Below are 23,912 nucleotides of genomic sequence, written 5' to 3' on the forward strand. Positions count from 1 at the left end.
ATTATAAGATTTATTGTTCAAGCCAAGACACATGGGTGTGAGAGAGTACTGTTAATAATTATGAGGGGACAGTGGGCTTAAACCAGAGCATATTGTCCTCCCTTTCTTAGTCACAGGGTCTTTTAAGGATCAGAGGCAGTATAAGTCAAATTGACTTAATGTTCCTATTCTATTCCCACTCTCTTTTTTGTCCTGTAGGACAAGTTTTGGGGATCAAGAAGTGTGAACAAATATTTTGATAAATAGCGTGGGGTGAATGGAAACTGTATAGGAGTCCAAGACTATCTAAATTTTTATATAAACAAACCCCTTTTATGCAGTGTAGTCTGAATGTGTGAAATTTTATCAGTAAATGTTAAATATAAGTTTCACAGAACTGGTGTATTTATATTTTAAATATAATTCTTTTTCTCAGTTCTAGGAATTTTGAAGAAGTATAATATGTTATTGGCATTTTTTTCTTAAGGCTGTGGAATTATCCATAGAAAATGTCAATCCCAAACCAATTTTCCACTATTTAAATTTCCCTTTTCCTGTCTTTCAGTTGTCATATATGTAGAAATTATTAGCTATTTTTAATATCAAAATGTGGAAAACCTCTTCCAAATATAAATTATAAGAGTTTCTTTGGACTTTGTTCTAAGTTTTTGTTTTTTTTTCTTTTTCATATTGGGCTGAAATCTGCCACCCTTCCATCCATTGGTTCTAGTTCTGTTCTCTGGAGCAGCATGGAGTAAGTCTCTTCTATTAGAAGGCAGCTCTCATATCTTCCCCAGTCATCTCTTCTAGACTGAATGTTCCCAGGTCCTCTACTTTTTATGTGAAATAATACCCATACTTATAAGTTTCATATTGATTCCCTTTGAATACATTATAATTATCAGTGTTTTCCCTAATATGGTTAAAATGTGATGGCCCCAAATTTTAATTGTATGCCATATTTGTATGGTATTGTGCACACCAGTGAAGAATATCCTGTACTATAACCTGTGAATCAGACACTCTGTTAGTGCAGCTTCAGCTTACGTCGGGTATTTTTTTTTCTTAGCTATTCTTAACTTGTTGGCTCATATTAAAACTTACGGTCATCTAAAACCTGTCAGCTAAAATAACTTGGGGCTTTCCTTTTTTTAGAAGGCATTTCTGCCTTGATAATAAAACTTAAGTGTAATTCTAAGTGTATTAGAATAACAAATACACTTTCATGTGCTAACATCTGTAAGCCTTGGTTTTATATGACATAGACTCTCAATTTAAAAATTAAACATTTTTCTGAGAACTTTAGCTGGAAATTTATTTGATCTACAGTTTTGAAAAATGTTTTTGCCTCTTTATGTTTTAAATGGTTATGATTGAAAAGCATCTGACTTAGGTCTTCTTTTGCAACATGTGCTACATTTTTAAGAGAAAAATAAATGTATGTAACGAAATGCTGCCTGTAACTTGGGTAATTTATCTAAAATCATAGATAGTCCATTGTAGGTTTTGTGCCCTAGAGCAAGATTTCTCAACCTCAGCACTATTGACATTCTTTGGATAATTCTTTGTTGTGGGTAGTTGTCCTGTTTATTGTAGGATAAGTAACAGCATCAATGGTCTCTACCCACTAGATGCCAGTAGCACACATCAATCACCACCACCTCCTCTGCAATTTGACCATCAGAAATTATCTCCAGACATAGCCAAATGTTCCTGGAGGGCACAATCTCCTCCAGTTGATAAGTACTGCCCTAGGGTATCAGAAGTATTTCTTATGTCAAATAAGTAATAGTTTCTCCTTTAAATGTTTTCTGTAATTGGAGTTAGAACTCAATATTTTTAACATGATTTCTTTGTAGAGTTTTTTTTAACTATAGAACAAGAGTAAAGAACTTTACAAATATTTTTTAAAATTCCTAGTTTCATCAGTTTTTCTTTTCTTCCTAGTACTGCTTTTTATCCCAGTTTGTCATCCCTGCTTTGTGATATGGTCCATGATCTTAAGTGTAGTATGTGTGACTGTCCAATGTTTTAAAATTAAGGAATAAAAACTATACAACAGTAACAAATATGGTATTGACTAGGAGGTTTATTGAGTTCAAATACTTGGTGTTTTGTAGCCCGTGATTAAATTTCTTGAAAATGTGCTTTGTATTTTATTAAATGCTTAGATTTTACAACTAAATTGTATTATCTTTATTCTTCTACTCCACAATATAGCCAGCAGCCAGCTTCGGGTGTAGCCTACTCTCATCCAACTACAGTTGCTAGCTACACTGTCCATCAGGCTCCAGTAGCTGCTCACACAGTTACTGCTGCCTATGCACCAGCGGCCGCCACGGTTGCAGTTGCCAGGCCTGCTCCAGTAGCTGTTGCAGCTGCTGCAACAGCTGCTGCTTATGGAGGCTACCCCACTGCACATACAGCAACTGACTACGGTTATACCCAGAGACAACAAGAAGCACCACCACCACCACCCCCAGCTACTACACAGAACTACCAGGTAAGAAAACTACTGGTTCCAGTAGTCTTGACATACATGTTTCAATGGCCATAGTGTGTGATACAGTGTCCAAGCCAGTGCTTTCAAACTTGGGTCTTCGGAAATCTACCTGTAATGATGAAGTGAGTGTGTGTTCATAGGTAATTTAGGGGCATCCTTGCAGTGAGTTTTATGTTAGTAATTCCTCTGAGTCCATTCAACTCCATTTTGTATCTGTGTCTGCTTTAATTAAAAATATTTTCCATTAATTACTGGTTAAATATTAACCAAGGTTTTCAGAAAAATGAAGACATAGTGAAGATGCTCCTTGTTTGTATTATGGCATTATTCATCCATTTGGAACACAAGCTGTGTCTCCTCTTTTGAGAACCATGAGCCTAAGCTATATAGGCCAAACAAGTTACATAGTGTTCTCTTGAAATTTAACAAGGACAGAAAACTGTTGCCTGTACATTCTTCCACTCAAGGTATTCTTTCTTGTTATGTAACAAATTGATGACTGCTCTTATTCATTTAGTTGCTTTTGGTTCAGTCTTTTGGGGACCCAAAGATCTAATTCCCTTTTATAGTAGTACTATGTTTGTTATGACACTAAATTACTACTTACTAAATTTGGTCCTCATGTTTTAGTAACCCATTTTCTGTTTGTTTGCTTTTAGGATCTGTATTTATTTATTTATTAATTGATTGATTGATTGATTTGAATGTTTGTTTTGAGGGAGGGGGTGGGGGAGGGACAGAGAGAGAGAATCCCAAGCAGGGTCAGCACAGAGACTTACACAGGGCTCAGACTCATGCAAGATCATGTCCTGAGCCAAAATTGAGTTGAATGCTTAACTGACTAAGCCACCCCAGCTCCCCTAGGATCTGTTTTTAAACTCAGATCCTTCTGGACTTTGCCTAGTTTTCCTATATTCCTTCTAAAGTATATAAATTTATTTTGTTCAGTAATGAATTGACATGTGAATCATAACATTAGTATTTTCTGTTACTATTGGGCAAGTTACTAAACTCAGAAATCCTTTTGCCATGTGTGATTGTTTTTATTATGTCCAGAGACACAATATAATAAATCCATTGTTTTTAATAGGGTGTATGCAACCCATCATTTTCTGGGCCTTGCCTATTTTTTCAGCCTTTCCACCTGCATATCCCCCCTCCTCACTTTATGCAGTGCCAGAGTTCACCCAGCTCACCTTGATCTTCACTGCTTTGGAGACTTATATACAGTGTTCTTTCTTCCTGGAACCTGAGTTCCCCTTTCCTCTCCACCCAGAAGCTGCTACTCATCATGTTGTTAATAGTGGTAAAGAATGAAAAGAAAGCCAGAGCAGTCAAAGCTTAGAACACACAGGAGGTCTTTACTATGAGATCCATTTTTAAAGATAGGCATTATTTTTAAATGCTTCAGTGATTTTTTTCTGATGTGAAAGTTAAACATGCTGCTTGAAATGGTTTTGACCTTATTTGAAGTCCAAAATGATTGCCCTTTGTTTTGAATTTGATTCTTATACATAGGCCTGTAGTTAGTTGTTTTCCTTTATTACACTTTTATATAGTAGAGTTGGGTTTTTTTCCTGCCACTTCACTTACAGGAAGACTTTCTTTTATTGCCTTTCTTTAGGACTCGTACTCGTATGTAAGATCCACCGCTCCTGCTGTAGCTTATGATAGTAAGCAGTACTACCAACAGCCAACAGCAACGGCTGCTGCCGTAGCAGCTGCTGCCCAGCCTCAGCCTTCTGTTGCTGAAACCTACTATCAGACAGGTGGGTTTTATTAGCATACAGTTTCATTGAAAACTACTAAAATAAATTGTTCACTGTGTTTAATGAAGGTACCCTTTTGAGTTCATCTAAGCTCATTGTGTTACATTACTTAAAAAGAAGCAGGTTTTAGCCTTGTTCTCTGTTCTGTTGTTGTAATGCCTTTGAGTACCAAAGAGAGAAGGCCATGGGGACAAATCCTAATCATGCCCTTTTCTTACAGTTCTCTTCCTGCTGTGAAATAAGCTGTACAAAAGGAGTTATGGTGATAATTTCTGGCCACATTCTTATCTTCACTAGAGATGCTCAGAACATATTGCTGCCTGCCTTTGTGTAACCAGTGGAGACCCTTTGAGGCCCCCCCCCCACCTTTTTAAGTTTTTAAATTTATTTTGAGAGAGAGAGTGCAACTGGGGGGAACGGCAGAGAGGGAGGGAGAGAGAGAATCCCAAGCAGCCTCTGTGCTGTCAGTGCAGAGCCCCACACAGGGATAGATCTCAAGAACTGTGACCTCATGGCCTGAGCTGAAATGGAGAGTCGGACACTTAACTGAGTCACCCAGGCACCCTGAAGATGGATTTTTTTAATAGAGATTGAATTGAAAAGTTTTAAAAACAGCTGAGTTCAGAAAACTAAACAGTTCATTTATTTTAATTGTTTTTGAAGGACTGTGAGAGTGTGGGTAGAACCTTGGATTAGGAAAAAGTAGGACTAGCCTCTAGTACTGACTTTACCACTAATGTGGGTAGTGATTTTTACCTCTTTTCGTCTCTGTTCTCTTATTAGTAAGTGAGGTAGTTGATCCAGATCTCTCTAGGGTACTTCTAGTTCTCAGATTTTTATGAGTCTCTTAAAAGTGGTATACAAATATTTTTATAGTTATGACTGATTTTTCTTATAGTTTGTTCTCTAATGATTTGTGAGTACACTGATCTGTAGTGAACTTCCTAGTTAATTATCAAAGTTAGATTGTATTTAAGAGTCAGAAGAGCCTTGGTTTAGTCTTGGGTCTGATATTGACTATGTGACTTGTAAGTCATTTAGCTCTTGGACATTAATTTCCTTTTGTAAAATGTCCTGATCTGTGTGTTGTGTGGATCAAGTTTCATACTACATGTAGATAACAGTTTTATAAACTGAACTGCTGTTTATTTAAGGTGCCTTTACTAAACTAAGCATAAGGTACTGGCCCTCTGATATTTGGGCCTTTATCAGGAATTAGACTTGTATGCCTTAATGGTTGTTAATAAATGATTAATTATTAATTTAGGGCTTAATAATAAGGTTCCTAAGATTTCTAAAGCATACGGTTTAAAAAAACCTTAAAACATAAGGTTCCTCGGGGCGCCTGGGTGGCGCAGTCGGTTAAGCGTCCGACTTCAGCCAGGTCACGATCTCGCGGTCCGTGAGTTCGAGCCCCGCGTCAGGCTCTGGGCTGATGGCTCGGAGCCTGGAGCCTGTTTCCGATTCTGTGTCTCCTTCTCTCTCTGCCCCTCCCCCGTTCATGCTCTGTCTCTCTCTGTCCCAAAAATAAATAAAAAACGTTGAAAAAAAAAATTAAAAAAACAAAAAACATAAGGTTCCTAAGATTCTTAAAGCAAAATAAATATTTTGAACATGGTCAAAGGCAGCAGAAACCTGAATATTAGCCATTTGAGAACAATTGCACTCAAGCCATTGGACATTTGAAGATTTAAGTCAGTGTTACCTTATGAGTTGAAATTAGACTGAAGTTCACTATGGATGAATTAATAAAAATGTGATTAAGTATATTTGAACAAGTTGACGTAATTAAACAATGAAATTTTTATTGTGAATTGAAATACGTATTTGAGGCTCGCTATTCCTAATATTAAGCATAATGCTCAAATTAGACTGACTAGCCTAAATACACACACACACACACACCTTTTCTAAAAACGTTATTTAAGTAGTACTGCTATTCAGTTAGTTGTAAATTTGGACAGAATGCCATTTTGGAAATATATAGAAAGCATCTGAGAATGGGATATTAGATGAATTTATATAGATGTGTTATTTAATTGGTAGTAAGAATTTCAACGCTTGTGCTAAGAAAAAGCTGCTAGCATCAAATTTACAGTTGATGTTTATACTTAGTTTATCAATATCCTTGAAAATTAGAAAAAATATCAAGGTACACCCTTCTAATTTTCTGATGTCTCTTTCCCATTTTAGCCCCCAAAGCAGGTTATAGCCAAGGTGCAACTCAGTATACACAAGCCCAGCAGACTCGACAAGTGACAGCCATAAAACCAGCCACACCAAGTCCAGCTACCACTACTTTCTCCATTTATCCTGTATCTTCCACCGTACAGCCAGTAGCAGCTGCAGCTACTGTGGTGCCATCTTATACCCAGAGTGCTACTTACAGTACCACGGCAGTTACTTATTCTGGTAAGATGGATAAGCTGTGTTTAAATGAGTAAACAAATAAGTTACTAGAAGCTACCTTGTTTTATGGAATGATCTTCCTCCCAGTAGCCAGAATTGAATTAATTGATAGTTGTTGTTATATGTGCATAATGTAACAAATAGACCATACCCTAGGTTGTATTTTTGTTGGTGGTAGTGTTACTGTTTGTTTCTTTTTTTATTTTTATTTTTTTTAAGCTAGGAGATTTTAACAATATAAAATGCTCTTTGGGCATTTGAAAGGTAGTCATGAGTCCTGGGCCTAGCATTGCAGTTAGAGAAAATAACACCTAGTATTTTACGTGGTCATTTTTTTTTTCCCTGACTTTTCCAAATGAATTTGAAAACTTAAGGTTGACATTCAGGGACTACCACTGACAAATTGTATTTATTTCAGCTGTGTCAGGGAGCTGTTTCTTTATCTTTATTATCAGGAATAAGTAATCTTGAAAATATTAGGTAGCTTTTGTAAACATCCATAAGTTTGTTCTGTAACACATGTCTCTTAGAAGGACAGAGTAGCTTTATTTTCCTTAAATAATCATATATTTTTTTTATTATCTTATTAAGGAAAGTATGTGTTTCCTTAAGTAATCATTATAGTGAGAGAAATATAATCACTAAAATCTTACTTATGTCCACTGCTTTTCTCATTTCTAGCTGAGGTACTTTGCAGTGTTTCAGTGATTAAAATCATGTTGTGGCAGCTCTTTCTGCCCACAGGTCCTGTCCCCGTGCTTTAATAAAACCACCTTTTTGTATTGGGGGAAAAAAAATGACATGTTGCTTTTTTGTAGATCTGTAACCTTGCATTACTGTATGGTTTGTTTTGTTCTGCAGTTTATTTCTTAATACCCCCCATCTTGTTCCATGGAGGATTTAAAGCAATATGGGCAATTTTAGTTCTTCTTGATACTTTGTTGTAGCTTGGTGTTAGAAGACTAACTACAGAATTTTAAAAAAAAATTTTTTTTTTCAGAGTTTTTTGTTTTTTTGTTTTTTTTTTTAATCTCTTACCCTATGCAAAATTAAATGCTTATGCTGGGTGCTAGGGATATAATGGTGAGTTAGGCAGACATGGAGTATTTAGGAAAACCTTTTTTTTCTGGCTGGAATACAGGATACACAAGGTAAATCTCAAGATATGAGGCTAGAAATGTCATCGTGAAAAGCCTTGTAGGCTCTGTTATAGTCTTATGGGCCAAAAGGGTGCCAAAGAGGAAATCTTAAGAACAGGAGCAGTAGGAGCAGGTTTTAAGTTAACTGTGGCAACCATGCAGAAATGAATTAGGAGTGAGGAAATGTTATTATTCCTAGGTCTGTGATTCCTAGGATTGCCAAGATACAACTTTTCTGCCTCTCTTTATCTCTGATTAATAAGTTATAACTGCGTATGGAATTATTTCAGTGGAATCTGACTAGACACATTTTAAAGTTTTGTTTTTCTCTTTTTGAGAAAGAAGGTGTGTGTGTGTGTGGTGGGGGAGGGGCAGTGGGGGGGTGGAGAGAATCTTAAGCAGGCTCCATGCCTAGCACAGAGACCAATGCAGGGCTCACTCTCAAAACTGTGAGATCATGACCTGAGCTGAAATCATGAGTTGGACACTTAATTGACCCAGCCACCCAGGTGCCCCTGGCACATATTTTTAAAATGTCCACATTAACTTCAGCAAAATCAGGAGTACAATAGTATTCTTTCCTATTGTTGCTTCTCTCTTACATGTTCTCCTCCCTCTCTTTTCTTTCTTCCATTGTCTCAGTTGCTTGAAAAAATCTTACACAGGATGAAGTTAATTGTTTTTATTTACTGCTATATTACATGAATAATACATGTAAATACATTTAAAACTAGAAACTATAGATAAAAAAGGAGAAAAAATTAAATCATTGGACATCTACTCCTAGATACTTCCTGCCATTAACATTTTGGTGCATGTCTGTCTTTTCTTCATGGGAATATACATATACAGTATATACCTTTTTTTTATAAAAAGGAATTTGTCTAATGCATATTATTTTGTTAATTGGCTTTTTTCTCATTGTGAATGTTCTTTCATGTCATTAAATTAAAATATATCATCCTTTTGATTTGTTTTTCCCCAACTTTTTATTTTAGAAAATTTTAATTTTGCAGAAAAGTTGAAAAAATAATACAAGTGTACTATATACCATTTAACTAGATTTATCAATTAATATTTTATCATATTTGCTTTATCAAAACACATTTTCAAATGGTTCAGCAGCATATTTACAAGTTGCAGATGACCTGGTGCTTTGCCTAGAATTTTTCAGCATGTATTTCCTAAGAATAAGGGCATTCTTTTACATAACCAAATGCAAATATCATAAAACGAAATTGAATATGGATATTATCTAATTTCTTTAATTGTCCTCAAGTGTCTTTTATGGCTGGGCTTTCTAGGTGTTTGGTGTGTTTGCACTTTGTTTTATTGCTTTATTTACTTATCTATTTATTTATTTAATGTTTGTTTATTTTGAGAGAATGTGCACAAGCAGGGGAGGGGCAGAGAGAAGGAGACAGAGGATCCCAAGCAGGTTATGTGGTGTTAGCCAGAGCCTGATGCAGGTTTCCAGCTCAAGAACTAGGAGATCATGACTTGAGCCGAAACCAAGAGTCAGGTGCTTAACTGACTGAGCCACCCAGGCTCCCCATTTTTTTTTTTTTTTTAAGTTATTCTTTCTTTCTTTTTTTCTTTAATGTTTTAATTAACATTAATGTTTTAATGTTTATTTATTTGGGTGGGGAGGGGGAGGGAGAGAGGGAGACACCGTATCCGAAGCAAGCTCCTGGCTCTGAACTGTCAGCACAGAGTCTGACGCAGGTCTCAAACTCAGAAGTCATGAGATCATGACCTGAACCGAAGTTGGACATTTAACCAACTGAGCCACCCAGGCACCCATGTGCTTCGTTTTAAATTCAGATTCTAATCAAGGAGCATGGATTGTACTTGGTTGTTATACCTTGTTAGTTTCAGTTTTCTTTAATGTAGAATAATCTCCTATTTTTATCTTGTCTCTCATGACCTTGACATTTTTGAAGAGTTCAGGCCAGTTGTCCTATAGAATATCCCACAATCTGGATTTTTCTTTCTTTATGCTTAGATTATGACAGCTTTTTAGTCAATAAAACTACCTAAGTGAACTTTTGTATCTCATCATATCAAGAGCACATAAGTAATGTTATAAATTCTGTGTTGGTGATGCCAGCCAGGTATAATGACTATCAGATCTCTCCATTTTAAGGATACGTTTTTCACTTTGTAAGTAACCGAGTAATCTATGGGCCTATTACCCAACTACTCTTCACTCTATGGTGTTAGATCCTTTGAAAATCTCTTAACTGAATCAAGGTCAATGATGGTGGATGTAAAATCCTTTTACATTGATTCTTAGCACTCTTCTCTAAGGAAGAGTCCCCTATTCCTTCTTTTTTAGTATTACTGTGGACTCATTCTTTTTTATTCATTGTAGTATAATCCATTATTCTCTTTTTTCTTTTTGAGGCACACATTTTCCCAAATTTGGCCAATGGGATCCATTTCAAACTAGCTCCTGAGCCTTTTGGACTTGGCATCGTTATTCTTTGAGCCCCTATTTCGTTTTTGGCACAGTAAGATATTGCTGATACATACACTTAAAGCATTTCCTGCCCGAGTCTCACAATCAGCTATTTCACAAAGGAGCTGTGATTTCTGATATAGTATTTAGAAATCAAAATCTACGTTTAGAAGTACGTAGTTTTTAAGGGGTGCGTGATATTTTGTTGTATGGATGTACTATATAGATTTTAGAGTTTGTGTCTTGGGATGCTTGGTTTCGTATTAGGGAAAAGCTAAGAACGACATTGAGTTAAATAATCCTTGTATGATAAGATTTGTGTAGTTGTCCGTTGTTTTCCTAAGATAAATTCCTAGAAATTCCTGTTGTGTCGAAGGGTATGCACTTGAAAAAAATGCAATAATACACAGTGTGAAATTGTCATCCAGAAGAGTCATTATTAGGGTGTCTAAGTTCTGTATATGCAGTTTTATATCAGCTACAATTTAGGTTAGCTATTTTTTTGGTGTCATTAAGATGAGTTCTAGAATATTGGTATGTACTAAATGGTGACTTGTAGCATGCTGAGTTTTCTACTGAAGTGGTATGTTTTTGTTTGTGATATCTTACACTTAAAATTTCAGCTTATTTAACTTACTAATTGATAAGCATTTTAAATAAGAGTACTTTTTAATTGAAACTGTCTTAGCCCTCAAAAATTGAGCTTTTACTTAAAGATGCAGCCTTATATTTGTTTTTCTACAGTGCTTTTACAAGAAATGTACGATTGTTTGCAAGTGTTCATAGGAGATTAAGTAGTAAGCTATAGTTAAGCTTGCCTTTTATTAGTTTTAGACTACATGTGTACAGATGGAGATTATTTTGTAAATAGTAAGCTTAACCTGGTTATTTTTGTGGTTTAGATAACTCAGTGTTTAAAGTATTTCACAATCTCTTAGCCTCAGTTTTCTCATCTGTCAAATAAGGAGATACTTGCCTTAACACACCTGTTTTGAGACTTCACTGTGTCTGGAAAACTGCCTGTCATACTGTGGATTCTCAATTAAAAAAAAAAAAAAGCAAAAAACTGCAAGTCCTGGTCATCCAGCATTGTAGTATGCTGTTGCTGTTACCCTGTTTTTTACTTTATGATACATAATTCATGAGGTTACATTTAAGTGGCATTTTTACAGTTTCTGTATATAACAGCTAGTTATTTAGAAAATATCTATTATAAAGATTCATACAAAAATCATGGTCCTAGCCAGTTTTAATCTAAAGGTAGCTTTAACTAGACAATTTAATGGATTTTAAGAGTGATATTTAAACTATTATTTTGAAGATACTTGGCTGTGAACTTAATTATATTTTTCTATCACATTCCTAAAAAATTCTTTTATTGTTTTTTATTTATTTTTTGAGAGAGAGATAGAGAGCAAGCTGGGGAGGGGTAGAGAGAGGGTGAGATACAGAATCTGAAGTAGGTTCCAGATTCTGAGCTGTTAGTACAGAGCCCGACGTGAGTCTCAAACTCACCAACTGTGAGATCATGACCTGAGCTGATGTCAGACACTTAACCGACTGAGCCACCCAGGTGCCCCTCTTCTATCCCATTTTTAAATAACAAAGGACATTGGTAAAACTGACCAGAAAAGAGTTTATTGATCTATATAGGTTTTCCCTTGGTCATTTACATCAGTTGTTCTCTTTTTTCTTTCTTTTTAAAAAATGTTTGAGGGAGAGAGAGAGAGAGAGCATGTTAGCTGAGAGAGAGCATGTTTGAGAGAGAGAGAGAGAGAGAGAGAGAGAGAGAGCGACCGACCCAAGTAGGCTCCAAGCTGTCAGCACAAAGCCCGGCGCGGGGCTCGATCTCATGAACTATGAGATCATGACCTGAACCGAAATCAAGAGTCACACACTTAACTGACGAAACTGCCCATGCGCCCCTACATCAGTTGTTTTCTAATTGTTTTTTTATCTGATCATATTCTTAGTATTGATATACCTACCTACTTCTCCCTACTTTTATTTTTAGATGTTTTCTTCTCTTATTACACTTTCTTTCTTTTTTTTTTAATGTTCATTTATTTTTGACAGAGACAGAATGTGAGTGGGTTAGGGGCAGAGAGAGAGAGGGAAACACAGAATCCGAAGAAGGCTCCAGGCTCCAAGCTGTCAGCACAGAGCCAGATGCGGGGCTCGAACTCACAAGCTGTGAGATCATGACCTGAGCCGAAGTCAGATGCTCAACTGACTAAAGCCACCCAGGCACCCCTACTACACTTTCTATCTTTAGAAGCATTTATGTAATTTAATAACCTGACAATAAAGCTCTAGGAAGCCTTTTCATGCAAGTTATTTGGTCTCTTTTCTAGATATTTCCAGTTTCAGATGCCATGATTCTGATTTCCCATGCATCTTAAAATCCTCACCTTTCTAATTAATGTTTTCTTCCCTGCGTGTAGATGCCTTGGAGCTAGTGGGTCAAAAGTCTTATTTTTTTTTTTTCTTCAATAAAGCAGTCTGCATTTGAGACATCAAAAGTTCAGTTTTCCTCAAGTAGTTCTTCTGTGCCATCCTGGCAACCAGGAATCTTTTTCTTGAGCCTTACATGACTCTTTTTCCACTCATTTCCACTTCAGAGAAAAAAGAAGTCTTACTGTAATGGGGTAAATAGGGAGTCCACCAAATTTCCAGAGATCTTAGTTTAGAAAGGGGGTAAGTTTTCTAGTTTTGAGGTCATTTTATACAGCAGCTTTGTCAAATTTAAAACTTTTATAGATTTTTAGGTCTATAAATCACTGAACATAAACAACATGTGTATATGTATTATGTTTATGTCAGTAACAAGCTTCGTGTGCTTATTCATTAGACTTTGAACAATGGACATGGATAGAATCCATACGTTCAACCAGAAAATATAGTGCTTTTGTCTCTTTTGGAGGATGAAAAACGGTGTATTTGGTCCTTAAGTCCAAAATCTTCCGTCTGTTGTCCTGTATATTCATCTAAACTCTGGTTCCATATCACAAACTTCTGCTAGGGTTTATTCACCTTACTTCTCCAAACCAGCTTCTGTCAGCCACTTGGTTTTATCAGTTGCACAGCCCATCAGTCAATCAGTGGGTTTCAAAATCTTGGTGTGTTTTCTGTTCTTTTATTTCTTCTATTCTCTTAGCCATCAAGTATATAAAAATCTTACTTTCATGAGTTTCTTTTTTTCCTGTTAGTATCTTAGTTCAGACTCTTCCTCAAATTCAACCCTTCCCAAATTGTATTCAGAGGAATTCTTTTGGGAGAAATATTAACAGATTCCGTGACCATGTAACTTTATCACTCTGTTGTAGCCCACCAACTGAACTATATGTTTTTGAAGGCAAAAACCAAATCTTAAACTTTTTCTATGCCTCTGTAACGCCTGGCATGTGTTGAGTTAAAAACTTGATTGACTTCTATAAAAGGAAGATAAAGATTTTTCCAGGTTTTGTGAGATACATATTTGTAAATATGCACACGTAAACCTACCTATATTGGCGGAATTTATTGAATTTAAATTCATGACATTTAACTTGGCCTTTTGTAATTATTTAACATAATCTTTGTTTGATTTTATTTGTAAGGTACGTCTTATTCAGGTTATGAAGCAGCAGTGTATTCAGCTGCATCCTCCTACTACCAACAGCAGCAGCAGCAACAGAAGCAGGCGGCGGCCGCAGCAGCAGCTGCTGCTGCAACAGCTGCCTGGACAGGGACCACCTTTACTAAAAAAGCACCATTCCAAAATAAACAACTGAAACCAAAACAGCCTCCCAAACCACCCCAGATTCACTATTGTGATGTTTGTAAGATCAGCTGTGCTGGACCACAGGTACTTAACGTTGTATGTTTTACCATGAGTCTTCAATGGGTATTTTTGATAGTTAAGTATGGTTGATATTCTAACTCTTATGCTTACAGAGAAGGTTTACATTTTCTTTCCTGTTAGCTTTTAGCTAACACATACATATTTTCCTAAACAGTCATTTTCAAGGAAGTATTTGTACTGACACATAAGAATTCTAGTAAGAAGAAATTTTAAAAGTGATTATGAATGTTAATGAAAAATGGGCAAATTGTACTTTTTTCCGTAAAGATACTTTGCTCTTTAAAGTAAAACTTAAATTTAACTTAGAAGCCTTACACTCAGATTAATTGGGGTTGGGGGTAAGATTGAATTTTTATTTCTCTTTTCGCATCCACAGCTTGCTTAACACAGTTGGCTCTTGATTTCCTTAGCTTTTCTTTGAGGTCCATTTTGAGTGTATGGATAGAATTTTACACCTGAAAAAGGATGACCATAGAGAGAATTCAGCTTTACATACTTGCATTAAAGATGAGAGGACTTTGTCAAGTGTGCTACTTTTTTGGAGCATATAAATAGCAGAAGAAAATTGTCTTTCTGAATTTTAAAAATTCTTAAAATAAATTTTTTTCTAATCTGTAGTTTGCAGGGTAACATTTCTAATAAGACTGATTTTTGTATATGCTTTGTAGAATATTACTATTGCTATATAATATCTTCCATGAGGGAATAGGAACTTTGGAAACAAGAAAGATGTGGGGAAGTGTCTTTTTCAGAAATACCAACTAAAGAAGCATAAAGTAAAGCATAAAGTAAAGTATAGTAAAGCATAAAGTAAAATCTTTATGCCCCCCCCCAACCCCCATTTTGTTTTTTTCCTGATTGCTGCAGTTTAAAATGTGTGATTTAGGCATGAGTGTTTATAAAATCTAGTATGTTCAACTCTTATCCCAACATAACTTGTTAATATTTAAGAGTGTGTGTTTTTATATAAAATTTTGATAAGCAGTTTGGCAGATAAAAGGCTTATTGGAAAGGAACAAACTTTGACTCTGTAGTAGTTTCTTTCAGTTACATTGTTTTCCACTCCTGCCCCAGCTGTGTACATTCTTGTTAATACTAGATAAGTTCTACTTTTAAATACCTATTTTTTAAGATTATTTTAAATTGTCAGTATTTCCTGTGTTACACCAAATTAGGAAATAATTGTGGAATATTTAATATATGTGACTAGTTATGTAAAACCTTTTTTCTCTCTATTTTGAGTGTGATAGGAAACAGTTTCATTGTGATTACATGGCTAGGGGAGAGGGAACAGGTGGGAATGTTGGTGTTGGCCCAGGATTAAACATGGAAGGAGGATATCCTACTCCACGATGGCTGTTTAGAGGAGATGATGCTATGAGTGGCCTAAGAGATGTTTTGAATATGTGATATACATATAAAAGGATAGAACATAGCTGTAGGATGACAGGTGAAAAGCAGCATTTTAATGAGTATATATAAGGCTGACCATTGTCTAGATTGTTCTGAAAGAACAGGCCAAGCAGGTCAGAGGGCAGTGCCTTAAGGGGCTGATGAGCCTTAGGGAAAAATATCACTGATATTGTAAGTTAGAGTCTAGGTGTAGACATAAGGAGGGAGAATAAGTGGGTTCAGATTTAAGGGGCCATGGTTCCCAGTCCTGGCTCCACCATTGTGTGGCTTTGGGCAAGTTGAAGGCCTTTACTTCTTTGGGCTTTTGTTTCCTCACTTCTGTGATAAGGACGTGCCCTAAATAATTGAGCCTCAGAGTGCTTCATGGAGCCAGTTCAGGCCACTGCAGATAACGAGAAGAATCAAATGGCTGGGTCTTAGGTCTCCCTCTTCTGTTTCAAAAACAGAACAACTTTCTCTACTTCTGTATAAGATTTCACTTGGAGAAAGGATTCTCTTTTTTAAAAACTAGAAAATCACTGTTTTAGGTTATCTTTAAAGTCCCATCCACCTCTGTGATTCTATGATGAAAATACAATTTTTTGCTAATTATACATCTGTCTTAAAAACAATTTTAAAAATAAAACATGAAAGAGGAACTTTTGGCCCCACTCAAGACAAAGCAAACAGTAGTCCTTAGTAGCCTCTTCACTTCTGCCTTCTTCACAAATCTGCCTTCTTTGATCATCTGATTCCAGACAATTTTTTATACACAATTTCACTATTTTGTTGGTTAGAATTACAATAACTTTTTCCTTGCAAATATATACAATTTTGGCTGTTACCTATTTTAAATAGGCTTTTGTTCGGGATGGCATGGATTCTATGTGAAAATGCATTCTAAGTAGAAAAGTCAGTTTTATAAATAGACATACCTGTTTGTAAAGAGTCTTGTTACCGTTCCATAATTTTTTTTTCATGATGTAGATACAGCCCCCCCATCTTAATTCTATAATGAAAATAATTTGTGGAACGATCACTCTGTCCATGATTATACATAAGCAGTAAAAGATGCAGATTCTTAAAACTGAAAGTGATGTACCTTCTATTGATAATGTGGCTAAGTATGAAAGGCCTTTGTAAATCAGTGTTAGATAAATGTATTCTTGGTAAACAAAGTGCAGAGAACCACAGATAAATACAGATAGATAAATAGATACGGAATCCCACATGCTGTAATTGCTTTTACAGTTGTTTAGTACTCATTCTTAAATGAGTATTAGAGATTTGAGAATTGAATATTTTAAATGGTTATAGATAGAAAATTAGCAAAGCAAAATTTATCCTTTTTGTTTGAAACAGACTTATAAAGAACATTTAGAAGGACAGAAACATAAAAAAAAAGAAGCCGCATTGAAAGCCTCACAAAATACCAGCAGCAGCAACAACTCTACTCGTGGGACTCAAAATCAGCTACGTTGTGAGCTCTGCGATGTGTCTTGTACAGGAGCAGATGCATATGCTGCCCACATTCGTGGTGCTAAGCATCAGAAAGTAGGTGTTTTTTCCCCACACACCCTTATGTCTTACTCTCTTTTCTTTTACTTTTTCAATGGAGGGTTTAAGTATAGGTGACTTCAAAACTTAAAAACTGAGTGGATTACATGCCTTGTTTATATGTTAATATATATAAAAGTAATATCAGATACTCATTGCTTAACGAGAGAAAGACTGTAGACCTTTTTTCTTTAAATTGAACTCGATCATTTATTCTGCCAATTGGAAATTTGTTATATGATTATTTGCCTCCTCTTGTCATACTTAAATCTAGGTTGGTGTGCATGTAGCCAAGTTGATTTCATCTTCCTCTGCCTTGGTTTCCTCACCTAGTGCTAGATGGAATATGTATCGAAATCTGCATCACAGAGATTGTTTTGAAAGTAATGAGTTTTGTGTATAAAAATACGAAAATATAGTTCAGATTTTCATTGTATAAAATCTTTTAGACAAACTCAAAAATCTACACTTTTTGAGTTTCCTGACAAATAAATGTGCTTTTATTTTGTAGGTGGTTAAATTACACACAAAACTTGGTAAACCCATTCCTTCAACAGAACCAAACGTTGTTAGCCAAGCTACTTCTTCAACAGCTGTGTCTGCTTCAAAACCAACTGCCTCTCCCTCAAGCATTGCAGCAAGCAATTGTACTGTGAATACTTCATCAATTGCAACTTCTTCAGTGAAAGGTCTTACAACTACAGGAAACTCGTCTCTTAATAGCACATCCAACACTAAAGTATCAGCAGTGCCTACAAATATGGCTGCCAAGAAAACCTCTACACCCAAAATAAACTTTGTTGGCAAGTACTGAAGATTCTCTGTGTTCCTCCTAACTCTGTCAAAGTGATGTTTCTTCTCCATTCCAGAACTAACCCATCTGCTTTACGCTCTTGTATCCATCTCCTCCTTTCTTCTCTGGGACCTTCTTTAATCACATACCTGTTCTTTTCTCTTGAATTTTTAAGCAATCCTCAATCTTCTAATGGTTTCTTCCTTATAGTCATACAGGTTTCCCTGTGTCTTCTGTAGTCTTAAAAATATATATATATTGTCTTATTACTATAATCTTCTCAAGCTGCAACCTAATTCTTACTTTCTCTACTTCTATGCTTTTTTTCTAGTCCTTAGTCTGTTTTAGTGTTTCCACTCTATTCTTCTAAAACCACTTTCAGAAGTCACTAAAGACCTAATTGCCAAATCTAGTGGCTAGTTTTCAGTCTCAACTTGTTGACCTGTGTAATATTTGCTCAGTTGACTGCTATATCTTAGAGCGTTAAAGTCTCTCCTATGTCCACCCACCTCTTTCTCAGGTGTCTCTATCGGTTCTCCTGCCTTCAAGTTCATTAAATGGCGGTGCTTCTAAGATTGTGATTCTGGCTCTCCTCTCTAGTCACCCAGTGTTCTCAAGTTGTCTCATTCACTCCATTGTACAGGAACTTTGAAATCTTTTGGGCAAACTCAAAACTCCCACCTTTTAGAGCTATTTGTAGGAATTACCTGGTCATTATCTGTGTGGCTCTCTATGGCCAACCAGTGTCTCATTCTGTCACAAGAATACCATGAAATAATCTGTTCAGTTTGCTGCTTTTTTCACATGGAAAACTTCACTCACGTTATTTCCGCTTGTTTATTGCCTCCTTCAGTTGTGTACATAGTTCTTTTATTTCTGTCACCACAGTATCTCTACAAAAAATGTCAGTTTTTCTTCATAGCTACTGCCTTGTTTTTAGGCCTTCAAAGTCTATTCCTCAGAGCTTTGTCTCTGATTGCGTCCAGTCTCCAATGCTTGTCAAAGTTATTTTGTTAAAATATGTGTCAAGTTGTGTTAGTTTCCTGCTTAAAAATTTTCACTGACCTTCTGGCATATCAGAAAAAGTTATATTCCTTATTTATGTCATCCCACAGTCTTCACAATCTGACCCCTGCCTCATAGGTCATCACCTCTGTCTGTCTAGTAATTGATGCTGATGTCTTCCTTGAGTTTACCATAGTCTTTTAAACTTTGTGTTGTTGTACGTGGTGTTCTATTTAAACATCATTCTCTTCTTTCTACCTGGCCAAGTTCATGCTTGTTACTCTTCTTTCAAAGCCCAGCTCAAGGGACACACCCTTGGTGAAGCCTTTCCTAACTGAATCATGTTAGAGGGGAGTGGCTTTTTTTTTTTTTTAAGCATTCCCATAATGTATTTCTACTTACTATAGCAGTTACCACATTGTATTGTAATTATTTGTATCTTCTCTTAAATTGTTGGCACCTCAAAGGCAGCTACACAGTCTTACTCTTGTATCACCAGAACTTAGGGCATTACCCAGTTGGGAGGGAACTGGGGTTACAAACGTGAATTAGGTTTAGACCCTACCTTTTTAGGTACTTGCTGTTCACTTTTAGGTACTTGATGTTAGTAGAGTCCTGGTGGGGATGGAGAGGATCCTTGGGTGGTGGAGAAGGGCAAAATCCAGACGTGTATTTATTTCATTAATAGGATAAAAAGGCCAAATGGTTTATATGTTCTTCAAAATTCTGATGGATGTCACCAGGAGTTTGACTATCGGTAGAAAAAATAAGAACTTTATCTGAAATTTTTCCTGTATCAGATTATACATTTACACAAAAAGAAAGTTAAAATTACTGTAATTCTTTTATGTTCTTCCAGGTGGGAATAAGTTGCAATCAACAGGAAATAAAACAGAAGACTTAAAAGGAACTGAATGTGTTAAAAGCACTCCTGTCACCTCTGTACAGATTCCAGAAGTAAAGCCGGACACCGTGTCAGAACCAGTCACACCTGCATCTCTTGCTGCTTTGCAGAGCGATGTGCAGCCAGTAGGGCATGACTATGTGGAAGAGGTATTGATTTGAGAATACCGTTCCTGTGAGATTAGATATAGGAGAGAAGTGTGTCACTTTGTTGCAGGCATGCTTTAAGTCTAAAATTAGATTTAGGTTACTGATTAAGGAATATAATATGGTAGGTATTGTTGTTAAAGGTTTTTAAAAAACATGCCCTTGAAGCTTGCCTAAGTGATACCATGATTTTTTTTAACTTCTCTCTTTCCCTTCCAACACCATCACTGTGATAGAAGGTAACGTTCCATTTGTTTGGTAGGCATTCTTGTATCCTTCCAAGTGTCCTGCAAATAAGAGTAAAAAAAAAAATTGTGAGCAGTGAAGATATTGACAGAGAGAGCCAGTATTTCTTTTTGAACAGTCACGTAGTTTCACGTGTAAAATTAAAGGTGCTGATTTAACAGAGCGTGTTTATTTGGTTTCTCAAGCTGGTAAGAAAGCTTCCGGTTTTATAGCTAAACTCAGGAAATTGAGGAAAGAGGGAAAGTCAGAGGGTCTAATAAATATTTGCTGTTAGCAAAAGGCCCAACATAGAGTGGTATAGCACTACTCTTTACTTTCACTGTGTTGTAGAACATATGTAAGTTCTCTGAGCTTCAGTGTCCACATCAGTAAAACTTGGATATTTCCAAAGTTGTGAAGATTAAATAAAGTACCTAGAATAGTGCCTAGCATGTTGTAGGTTTTTGGTAAATATTTGTTCATTTTTTTTTCTCCCATCAAAAAAAATTATGTATTCTGTTGTCTTCTTTGTTCACCAGATAGAAAACTGGAATGTGTAGTTTATAAGTAGATCACAATTTTAAAAGTACAGATCTTAAGAGAGTAAGATTTGGTTATCTAAAGAAATATACATGGCCAGGACACCTTAGAGAAATATTATCCAATGACACTTTTTTCCTTTTTTATTTTTTTATTTTTTTATTTTTTTATTTTTTTAACATTTTTTATTTTATTTTTGGGACAGAGAGAGACAGAGCATGAACGGGGGAGGGGCAGAGAGAGAGGGAGACACAGAATCGGAAACAGGCTCCAGGCTCCGAGCCATCAGCCCAGAGCCTGACGCGGGGCTCGAACTCACGGACCGCGAGATCGTGACCTGGCTGAAGTCGGACGCTCAACCGACTGCGCCACCCAGGCGCCCCTCCTTTTTTAAATTTACTCATTATTTTCATGAGAGAGAGAAAGTGCAAGTGGGGGAGGAAGGGAGGGAGTCATAATCAGACTCCATGCCCAGTGCAGAGCCCAAGGCAGGGCTTGATCTCACTCACAACTGTGAGCATGACCTGAGCTGAAATCAGAGTTGGACGCTTAACTGACTGAGCCACCCAGGCACCCCTAGCCAATTGCATTTAAATCTAAATGTTTGCACATGGATAAAAGTGCTGAAATTAAAGTTAATATCAAAAGCAAATACATGCTAACACATCTTGCATCTTACAGTTAAGAATTTTAACAATTCATTTCTATAGGTTATCCTTTCAAAAAATTATAGACGTTGTCTCTTATTTTTCCCCTACTTCAAACTCTTAATTGTTTACAACATTTTCTTATCACAGAATCTGTGAAGGTTCGTGAATGAAATCTTCAACTGTAGCATACCTGTTATGATTCTTGGGTTTTTGTTGTTTTTTTTTCTCCCTGTGGCAAGGTACGAAATGATGAAGGAAAAGTAATCCGATTCCATTGTAAATTATGTGAGTGCAGTTTTAATGATCCCAATGCTAAGGAGATGCACTTAAAAGGGCGAAGACACAGACTTCAATATAAAGTGAGTAAGATTTCAACTTTTTTTTTTTTTAAACACAGCTTGGAACATTCTATGTGGAAAACAAAGCATCTAAACATAATGCACACAGTTTGTGAACTTCGATTTTAACAGCATGTCATGTCTCAGTTAGATTCAGATGTTTGTTTTTACTGATTAGTTTGTTATACTTAGGTAAGAACAGTATAACCATATTTCATCACTTTGAGTGACTTGTAACGTTGCTTGGATCCAGTAATATGTAAATACAGATAATTGCTTCACATAAAGTGTTTTGAAAGAAGTATCAGGTCTTCATTTACCTTCTCTGTCTTGGTAGAATTCTCATTAAGATGAATTTTGAGATGAGAAATTCTGCATTGAAAACTTGTTAAGTGTTAAGTTAAATACAAATCATCTATTTAAAGTTTTGCTTAATATTTTTATTTATTTTTGAGAGAGAGCATAGGTAGGTGAGGGGCAGACAGAGAAGGGATCAGAGGATCCAAAGCGGGCTCCAAGCTGACAGTAGCAAGCATGATGCAGGCTCGAACTCATCAACCGAACTGTGAGATCATGACCTGAGTCAAAGTCAGATGTTCAACTGATTGAGCCACCGAGGCGCCCCCTAAAGTTTTTAATTAGGCTAGACTGATGCACTAGATTCATGTTTTCCCTTCTAAACACAGAGGTGGTGAAAATTAAAATAGTTGTTTTTCTAACCCCAACACTCAAACGTTTAGAATCATCTACTCACAAACAAGTAAGGGAAAATTAGCCATTAGTTCCCTAAAGATTTCTTCAGTTGGTTAGCACTAAGTTATGTACTTTTTATATAAGAAGTATGTCGTCATAAGTTTGGACAAGTAAGAATTTGGGGGTGTGGGAGGGGAAAACGAATGTTTATTAATGTATTCTGAATCTTTAATACAACTTATTTACTGATCTTACTCTTATAATAGGAAATTTGAAACTGAAAGCCTCTATGATGAAAGAATATGTATGATTGTATGATTCAATAATATGTGTAGATTGTTAGAGGGGCTGCTAATTTTTTAAATGTCTTTTTTAACAGAAAAAAGTAAATCCAGATTTACAAGTAGAAGTAAAGCCCAGTATTCGAGCCAGGAAGATTCAAGAAGAGAAAATGAGGAAGCAAATGCAGAAAGAGGAGTATTGGCGAAGACGAGAAGAAGAAGAACGTTGGAGAATGGAAATGAGGTAATATCTTTAACTTCTAGTAACATGATAGTGAGTGGTTCAGCCTTTCTAAAAAACAGCTATTCTGAGTATGTGACTCCCATTCAAAGCAATCCAGATTTGTTTAATGCACTTTTAATTTTCACTTTTCAGGAAGATCCTAGGTCTAGGAAAGAAATGCATTAAAATTAACTTATTGACTATTCTAGTATTTGACCGTGGCCTTGGTATTAGGAATTATGTGGTAAGTGGTACCTTATATATTTTAAATATGTGAAGAAATAGTTTAATATTATATATATATATATATTTATAGATGTCTTTTTTAAAATAAACTCTACACCCAGCATGGAGTTTAAACTCACAACCCCACAATCAAGAGTCACATGCTTTACTGATTGAGCCAACCAGGTGCCCCAAAGTAGTTTAATATTATAAGTAATATTATAAGTTTAATTATTATATTTAATATTATAAGTAAATGGCCTCTGTTTAAAACAAAACAGAACATTTGGTTACATAATAAAAATATCCTGAGTATAAGATTTGGTAGATTCTAGACATAAATAAAGTGTGGGTTTGTTTGTTTCAAAGAAATTTCTATTTAAAAAGCTTTAGAGGCTACAGGGAAGGAGAAAGGAGAAAATTCATCTTCTGGAGATATATAAATGTTTGGTTTTATTAGTATAACTGACATATCTTTAAATAATGCAGTTCAGGGGCGCCTGGCTGGCTCAGTTAGTAGAGCATGTGACTCTTGATTTTGGGGTCATGAGGTCAAGCCGCACATTGGGTGTAGAGCTTACTCGAAAAAATTAAATAGTACAATTCAGTGTTTTTTAAGTAATGTTCACAGAGTTGTGCAACCATCACCACAATCAATTTTAGGACATTTTTATCACCCCCAAAAGAAACCACAAAACCCATTAGCAGTCACTCCCTATTTTCCCCGGAATTCCAGCCTTTACCCCCAGGCAACCACAATATACTTTGTCTATAGACTTACTCTGGAGATTTCATATAAATGGAATCATACGATATGTGGACTGTTTTGTCTGCCT

At 36.0% G+C, this 23,912-nt stretch overlaps 1 protein-coding gene across 3 annotated transcripts in view; it reads left to right on the forward strand.

Moving 5' to 3' along the window:
* The window catches only part of ZFR (zinc finger RNA binding protein), an 84,849-nt gene that overhangs the window by 18,352 nt on the left and 42,585 nt on the right, over positions 1–23,912 (forward strand). For 2 of the 3 annotated variants that reach the window (XM_049648229.1, XM_049648227.1), the window contains exons 3-12: positions 710–733; positions 2,200–2,482; positions 4,107–4,251; positions 6,445–6,663; positions 13,860–14,107; positions 16,859–17,050; positions 17,565–17,856; positions 19,711–19,904; positions 21,556–21,675; positions 22,727–22,872. In XM_049648229.1, coding sequence (XP_049504186.1) covers positions 710–733; positions 2,200–2,482; positions 4,107–4,251; positions 6,445–6,663; positions 13,860–14,107; positions 16,859–17,050; positions 17,565–17,856; positions 19,711–19,904; positions 21,556–21,675; positions 22,727–22,872 — 1,863 coding nt within the window. The remainder of the gene's footprint in view (positions 1–709; positions 734–2,199; positions 2,483–4,106; positions 4,252–6,444; positions 6,664–13,859; positions 14,108–16,858; positions 17,051–17,564; positions 17,857–19,710; positions 19,905–21,555; positions 21,676–22,726; positions 22,873–23,912) is intronic. The other variant, XM_049648228.1, reaches the window with a different exon arrangement.

Source organism: Panthera uncia, assembly GCF_023721935.1.
Source record: "Panthera uncia isolate 11264 chromosome A1 unlocalized genomic scaffold, Puncia_PCG_1.0 HiC_scaffold_17, whole genome shotgun sequence".
NCBI lineage: Eukaryota > Metazoa > Chordata > Mammalia > Carnivora > Felidae > Panthera > Panthera uncia.